General features: G+C 42.1%; 1 protein-coding gene across 2 annotated transcripts; it reads right to left on the bottom strand.

Annotated features, from left to right (window-relative positions):
• acp5b (acid phosphatase 5b, tartrate resistant) lies at nucleotides 1-7,112 on the bottom strand. 2 transcript variants are annotated; one of them, XM_031739580.2, is made up of 6 exons: nucleotides 6,957-7,112; nucleotides 3,277-3,467; nucleotides 1,768-1,895; nucleotides 1,305-1,496; nucleotides 746-893; nucleotides 1-428 (listed from the first exon to the last, which is right to left on the bottom strand). In XM_031739580.2, the coding sequence occupies exons 1-6, from the start codon at nucleotides 7,030-7,032 to the stop codon at nucleotides 189-191; spliced, it is 975 nt and encodes a 324-aa protein (XP_031595440.1). In that variant the 5' UTR covers nucleotides 7,033-7,112; the 3' UTR covers nucleotides 1-188. The 2 variants fall into 2 exon arrangements, with proteins under 2 accessions (XP_031595440.1, XP_031595441.1); XM_031739581.2 differs by lacking the exon at nucleotides 6,957-7,112 and adding an exon at nucleotides 6,839-6,954.
• Between the last annotated feature and the right edge of the window lie 1,379 nt (nucleotides 7,113-8,491).

The raw sequence follows: 8,491 nt of genomic DNA, 5'->3' as shown, positions 1-8,491 counted from the left end.
TATTATTGACCAAACAGCTGTTTAATTTCATAATAATTAAATGTAAAACATAAAAAAGTTGTAATTAAAATAAAGGTTTAATATTTTACAGAATGCCAATGTAGATTACACAAAGCTGTACAGGACATGAACAAACATGGCTGCTGCCTGACTGTGACGGTTACAGATCTCTGCAGCGATGAGCGGCCTCACACTTTGCGTTTTGGCAGCTCAGCCTGGTAAACACATTTCCCATCTGTTTGCATGTAACTGACTGTCATCTGACGCTCAGTCACTTGGAAGAAAGCCAGGCCTCCTGCTGTGTGATTGACAGGACTGGAAAAGAGCTGCCAGGACGGAGGGACACTCCTGATGTGACGAGTGGAATGGTCACTGACCATCCCACTCCCGCTGACAACATATGAGCTCCCATCATCCTCTCTGATAAACTGTTGGAGGAGAGAACAGAGAAACAGTGTCTTCTTTTGATGGGTTGGATTTTCACACTTTCTACACAAAGATCAGAAACTAGTATCTCTTGTTTTTAACATTAATATGATATCATCTGGTTTGGGGCACAGAAATGTAAACTGATCAGCAATAAGGAAACACTTGGTCAACACTTCATAGCTTACGACTTACTGGTTGTCCCAGCAGTTCAGTGCGATGGACTGAATATAATGGGTGCAATGGAACAATGAATGGGTGGAGACACTTCATTTCCTTGTTTTAACTGGTGAAAGTGATATTCTTTATGTGAACATACCTGCAGATCATGATCATGGCCACACAGGTAAACTGTGACTCCGTACTTCTTCAGTAGGGGCCGTAGTTTGTCGACTAGACAGGCTGTAGGTCCATGATTGCCAATAGACCACACAGGATAATGACCAGCCACCACCACATAGTCAGACCTGCAGAAGTCAGACAGCCTTTAAACTCACACACAGAGGGACCAGCAGCACCAGCAGAGCTAACTGGTTTAAACTGTTGGGTGTATGTCTCTTTGATGATCTTCTCTATTTGGTATTCTGTACACCGTATATTTATTTAAATCCTCATACTGCTAGTGACAAGACTCATGTTATAGTGTGGCCTATTATTTGTCACACAATTGTATATCAAACCTTTCATCAGAATCAGAATCAGAAGACTTTATTTATCCCCAAGGGGCAAATAACATACAACAGAGCAGCATAACGTTGAAGATAAGGACAATAAATCAATTTTCAATAAATCAATTTAATAAATCATAAATGTATCTTTGGTTGTATTGAGTGACATTTGTGCACATAACTACTCAAACAAATCTGTGTTTGAATCACCTGCTGCTGGCCAGTTTAGCACTGATCCAGTTCCACTGGTTTTCTGCTGCCATGGAGTCCTCTGGTCCCACAGGCTGGACTTGGTCATTCGTGTTTCCACAGAGCACCACCGTATCAATCATCAGGATGCTCACTGATACGTTTGTGTGTGGAACAGTAAACTGAAGATCGTAATAAAGAGCTGGGTAATTCCTACAGAAATAACACATCATAACATCTAAGCAACACTGAGGTCTGGAAACTTGAATCATCACTGTTATCACAGAAATGGGTGTACGTATTCAAAACATCAGAGCACGTTTTAGCAACGTCTGAAACACGATTTTAATGCAAGGCAATAGTCACATAATAACTAGGTCAAAGGTCAAAGGTCAAAGCTGCAGGTTGGTGTAAGAAGACTGACCTTCTCACTCATATCTAAGAATGTTTTGCCTAAACCTTGTCTGTATTGCTTGATATTTACCATCGGTGGGATATGTTAGAGTAAGCCATTTGTGCTGAGATGTTGCCAATATGGTCGTGGTTTCCAGCAGTTAGGTACCACTGTATATCCAGTAGAGATGGCTGAGAGAAGACACCTTCAAATGTGTTCTGTGGAGGAGAAATACCTCACAGTTTATGTCAGTCGTCCAGCTCATGGCAGTCTAAGAAGCTTTGAAAGTACTGGACTTCTTAAAGTTTCTAGAAGATGTTTCACCTGTCATCAAAGAAGCTTCTGCAATTCTAAAACCTTAGGTATTTAAACCCAAGTGGGAGTCGCCCCTGAAGGGAGTCACTGACCCACTATGGATTTCTACAGACACAAACATGAGTGTGCCATGGGCTCCCCAGTGTCACCCATTATAGCCAACCTTTACATGGAAGAAGTGGAAAATAAAGCACTTAGCCACTGGCACAGATACGTGGATGACACCTGGGTCAAAATCAGAACCCAAGAAGTAGAAGCCTTCACTGCTCACATGAACTCAGAAACACACCAGGGCAGACACAAAGGATAACTGTTCACTGTTTCTGGACTGTGCCGTGCGCATGGAGGTGAACGGAAACCTCAACACTGAAGTTTACCAGTTTACCAGAACATCTGCATCTCAAGGACAAAGGTCACTCTTTCGAGGATGTCAGTGTTCCACCTGAAACCTCTACTTATCATGACTCAGTTCTTTTATCACACCTCGATTCATGTGATGAGGCACGTGATCAGTAGTGGGTCAACAACTCTTAGACTGCGGTCTGTTAGACTTGATGGATAGCATTAACAACTGCTAGCTGCAAATAATCATGTGCAGTTCTGAAAGCAGACTATGACCTCACCTCATCCAGCTCGGTGGCGAGTAGCCTCAGTAATAGTAATAAATCACATAGCAATAGTACATTAATGTAGTTGTAAAAAGCATGACAATAGTAATCCAAAGTATTCAGAATCCCTTACTGACATAGAGTAACTTAACAGAATACGTTACAAACTACATTTTGGGGCATGTATTCTGTAATCTGTAGTGGAATACATTTTAAAAGTAACCTTCCCAACACGGTACCAGTACTGTCGCTCCAGTCTTTGCAGGGAATATGGTGATTGTGTGTTTCTTTGGAAATCTCAAGGCACATTTTGCAGCTTTCTGGAGTCCAATAGAGAAAAACATGGACAAGCTTCCTGTTGCTATGGGTTTCGTTTGGTTCTCTTACCTATTGTGAAGTTCACATAGAAACTGTCAGTGAATAAATTATCCCTGCTGATATTCACTATAAAAAGAGTGAAGCAAGACTAGTGAGAAGTGCTGACTACAAATCTAAAACTATATTTTTGATTTGTAACATTTTAGTTTTTAGCCAAGGAAATGACATCACTCTGCATATTCCTTTAGGGTAGACTAAACTCTGAAGAGATGCTATTCATCGCAAAGTCTGCGGCTACAAGAAGAGCTCAACAGAATATATTAACAGCTGTTAATGCATGGGTCCTGATATGATATACCTTGAAGCGTGGGTCTTCCTCATCCTTGACGCCGCTAAAATAGAAGTGATCTCCGAGGCTGAGGACAAAGTCCACCCCCTCGGATTGGGCCAGTCTATCCATCTCTGCAGCAATAGCTTTCTCTTGAGCAGTGTAGTAAGGAGGCAAAGGCAGCCCACCCCAGTCTGCAAGCACCACAAAGTTCAGGGCACCTACAGACAATGAAAACACTTTTCTCAACACATGTGCACCCTCCACAGACAGATGCATACATGTGAATGGTTTTGTGGTTTAAAAACTATGTGTGAAATGCCTTAATGAAAACAAATGGTGAACATACAAACAGAAAGTGCCCTGGCCAGATGGTGGATTCAAACCCACAACCTTCTTCTTTATTACTTTGGCTGGTCAACAACAGCACTAAATATTGTGGCCCCATGCTGCCCTCCAGTGGTGCCATATGACCTAAATCAGTGGTTCTCAACCGTTTCACAATGAGTACCACCTCACAAAATATATGGCTCTTAAAGTACCACCCTTATGACCGACATTAAAGTACAGTAGTATAGGCCTATTTAACAATACACACAGTTTACACAGACAGTTTTATTTCTTATATGAATGTTATTTATTTTAACTGTCATAAACAGGATGTGACAAGTGATAATAATAACAACTGTACTGCATTAAAACATTCACAGCAGGTGGAATATCCAATCTTTAAGTGATGACCTGATGAACCCTGCTTCAGTCCAAATTACTCTGCATTTATTAAGGCTGTTGTGTTTTTAACATGTTTTAATGCTTTGTATCTTGTTCTGTTTAATCTGAACAAGCCCTTAAAAACAGTCAGTGATCACTGTCGGCCTCTCTTGGTTTTTATTACCACTGTTCATTTTAAAGCTCCGTTTTTAAACCCTTACAATGTACCTAGAGCCCAGCCCATGCAGCACTATATTAATGACTAACCTTATATTGCAGTTGTTCTCCTGTTTGGTCCGTTTACAGGATAATGCCATGCGACTGCCAGGGGCGTAATTTCCAGAGGGGTTAGGGGGGTTATGACCCCCCCATTAATCAAACCCAACCAATATAACCCCCCCAATAAAATGATGAATTATCTTGCATAAATAGGCTGATTTTCTTTACTCATTTCAGTTATTACCAGCAAAATAGTTGCATGTTTAATCATTTGGGAATTTACCCAGATTTATTTATTTACAGGGGTGCACAAAAGTGGTCCGCAGGTGCGCATGCGTGAAAATCCCACTCTGGCGGACAAAAACAGTGCCTTTTATATGTACGCAAACGCGCGTTGCAACTTCTTTTCTGGTGTGCGTCTTTTATTTTGACAGCGAATGCGCACCTGCGGACCACTTTTGTGAACCCCTGTTTATTTATTTAGACAGAGATCTTGATCTCCCCAATGTTCAACACAAAGTTACGCCGATGGCGATTGCATTTGTCTCTAACCATCGGGAACCCTCACGTTAACTTTTATCGAGTGGAAAAAAGTTAGCGTTCATCCTCCAGCTTCACTGTTTATATTATGCTAACATAGCTGTGTTGCTAGCGATCACATAGCACATCATTATATAGCAGCTAGCCCAACTTCAGTAACCCTACAAACGTCACTGCTGTTTAGTTTCCTGTCTTCATTTAAGTTGGAAGTGATAGCAGAGCTGTACTCTTTACTTTTTGCTGTGGCAGTTAAGCTGCTGGATTTTTGGCTTCACAACTCTTCGTGGTCCGTGGACGTCGAACCTCAGTTTGATCTTCGTGGCATTTCAGAAACGAAATACCATCATGTGGTGGCCTCGCTGGATCTGCTTTTCTGGGATACCCCCACCCACGGGAAATGCACCGCTCCCAAGGCGCTGCTGCTGCGCCGCTACTCCCTCTCTGATGCAGAGCGGGCCAAGAAACTCCTATCTCTCTCAGGCCTGGGTGATGGTACCGCTCTCGAGCTCATGGAGAGCACTCTGTCCTTGCTAGGAATGGATGATGGCGGATTTCTCTTCACTCACATCTTCCTCCGACAGTTGCTGGCACCAGTGCCAGCTGGCCTCGCCAACTCCCCGCTGCTGGCCTTGGAGGATCACCGCTCACTCGCAGAAGAACCAGATCATATTCTTCTGGCTACTGGGAGCTTTGGCATCCAGGTGAAAGTTTCGACAGCATCTCCTGCCCCCCCACCGATTCTCCCGGGGGCCTCTGACTCATCGATGGTGGCTGGGATTGTGGCACCGCAGCACTGCGGAAAACGGCTGTGTTTTTACCATCAGCATTTTGGCACTACAGCACGGCGCTGTCTGCCGCCTTTGCAGTTTTAAGGCCCAGGGAAATGAGCCCGCCAGCGCTCTGTAGCGGCCGCGACTGCTGGCGATATGGAAAGGTTGCTCTTTATAGAGAACTCATGCTCAGGGAGACGGTTTCTGGTTGACTCCGGTCCCAGAAGAGTCTTGAGAAGTCTCATGTCGTCTTTGCGTACCTCCACAATGGTATATTATTTAATCTAAAAAAAAAAAAATGGAGATTTCCTGCGTACCAGCAGAGAGAGCCCAAGTACCACCAGGGGTACGCGTACCACAGTTTGAGAATGACTGACCTAAATAACGCTACAGCTAATGCGTTAACAAGCTAACCGCGCTAACTCGTTGATGCCGTGCAGCCCCACGCACTGGGCAATCCACGCTAACTTGCTAACAGAGATTTGCTGCGTTATTGCAGATATGGTGTTAAGGTCATTTTAAGGAGATCAACGCTGACAGCACTAATAAAAACACATATTTTGATGTTATTTTTTTTATTTAAATGCTGTGCGAAAGTCTCAAGACATCTTATTCCTTTATATTTTGCTTCCAAGGAGTCAGATTTTTGCCAGACTTTGCATTTTTCTTTTTCAACACAGCACTCGTGTGCTGGCTCATGGCCTGCCCACCTCACGTTTGGGAGATTGTAATGCCGTTCTCTTTGCTCTCCTCAAAAACAAACTTCTCAGTTTGCTTCAAATGGTACAGATGGTACATCTACACAAATCTGCACCAATGACTATTGCACCCATTCTCAGCTTCACTAGCTCCCTATCCACTTTGTATTCAGTACAATATTTTGGTTCTTTGACTCTGAGCTCCTTCAGCCTTAGACTCCTTCCTCTGCTCAGCTTCAGCTGCTCCTCACTTCAAACTGGAGACTTCTGGTGTCTGAGTCTTTTGCTGCGCTGCACCTTGACTTTGAAATTCTTTACCACTACACCTTCAGCAGCTCGACTCTGACAGCTCAAAACTTAACGGTTTTCATTTGCATGTCAACTTTAATCATCCTTAACTTTTTAGTATTCCTATCTTCTAAAACTGTTCTTGTTATTTTGTGTTGTAAGGTGCCAACGCTGACCTATCAGTCATTCAAGCCTTATAAAGGTACCCAACTCAAGGGATGAACCAATGATGCAACTACACTAAACACACAACTTGGTAAATACCCTGTTTTGTAACTTTGGGCACTTTATCAGCAGCCTGTCACAACAAGGAAACATAAAATAATAATATATATATATATATAAGCTCAAATATAAGGCACGAACCTGTAATAATCAGACAGTCCATAATCATGACTCTTCATGTACTTCCTGTGTACACTGACCGGTCAACACACTGTAAATCAATCCTAACATTGACTGACTAACATAGGCAGTAGCCTACCTTGTTCCACAGCGTCGAGGCCATTCCACAAGTTATGAAAGCTTAGAATCAACACTATACACATGAGCCTGTCCATGGCTTCACTGTGCTCCCCTGTTTAAAACTGAAACAAACCTGAAACTTCCTGCATCAGGCCGGGCGAGAAAAACAGGATATCAGCTGATCAGCAGGTCAAAGTACAAACTGACTGCAGTTGCTCTAAGCAGACATATTGTAAACATGACACACTGCAGCGAGTAAAAGAAGTGCAGACCTTCATACAGATCTTGCAGTATTTTCTGCTCTGCATGAAGTCTTACTGACTGACATTTAAATGATTTTAAAGGAAGCTCTGAAGATGAACAAACCTCTCTGAAAAAAGCAAAAACATAATGAGATTAAACACCTGTGTGGGTGTTTCCTGTGGTTACAGTGTGTAACTTTTATAATACTATCATTCAAGGCTAACGATGAAAGTAATTCCTAAATTAGAGTAATTTAGAATATTGTTACATCTCTAAATAAGATTTAATTTGGAAATGTCATATTCTGGACTTGTAGCCAAAAAACATGCAGATTTGAACCATTTAACTAAATACAGGATGTGCAGAGAGTGCTATGCTGACTGGTGCACTGACAGAGTCACAGCAGTGTGATGTTGTCACCCTCAGTGGAAAAGCAAGCCTCGTCATCACCGGAGGCTCGTCAATGCAGAGAGATAGTGATGATATTCTGCAACAATCCCATACAGCCGGGGACCGTCCATCCTCCAAGATAACCATGCTTGTTCCAATAGGGCGGAGTGAATTCACTTTCACTGATATAGTGCCAAATAGTTTCTTCATACTTCAGTCATCCACTCTGATAAGCAACACCAAAGTATCAATAGCAGAATAAGATATGTGACAGTGGTAGAAAAAAAATTGGTAAGTTTTTCATGGATGCTGCACAATTCACAAATGCATTGTCCTTACAATTGTGTTACTATTTATGGGCAAATAAGAGAAACATTGTTACAACAGAAATAAAATCAACCAACACAAAGTTAAGTTCTTTAGTGGTAATTTTATGAAAAGCAATGTTTTTAAGTTCCTTAAAAATAGAGAGGGTGTCAGTGTCCTGAATCCAAACTGGGAGAATTTAAAAGGAAGCCAGTACAGGAGAAGTCTGCTCCCTCTGCTCCCTGTCAGTACTCTCACTGTAACATTTTGGATCAACTGAAAGCTTTTCAGGGAGTTTTTAGGACATCCTGTTGACAGCGATTATAGATAGAAGTAATAAACGTATGAAGAAAAGCAGTCGTACACATTTATTTAATATGCATATTCAGGTTCAGATATTTTCAGATATTTTGGTAAACGGACTGGTTCTCACCCAGTTTATAGAATCACATTTTTCCATGTTTAACTGAGCTGAGGTAGAGATTTGGAACAAGGTTGATATGCAAGGTTGTAAAACAGCGCCTGAAACTAGGTTAAAGAGAGAGGTGGTGATCAGCAAGCAGCAGTATGGATTCATGAGCAGAAGAAGCAATGAAAGGAACCTGGACCAGCACA

The sequence above is a fragment of the Oreochromis aureus genome, linkage group 9 (genome assembly GCF_013358895.1).
Source record: "Oreochromis aureus strain Israel breed Guangdong linkage group 9, ZZ_aureus, whole genome shotgun sequence".
NCBI classification, from domain to species: Eukaryota; Metazoa; Chordata; class Actinopteri; order Cichliformes; family Cichlidae; genus Oreochromis; species Oreochromis aureus.
Note: the sequence above shows the minus strand (reverse complement) of the source record. Positions and strands in the feature narration are given on the sequence as shown.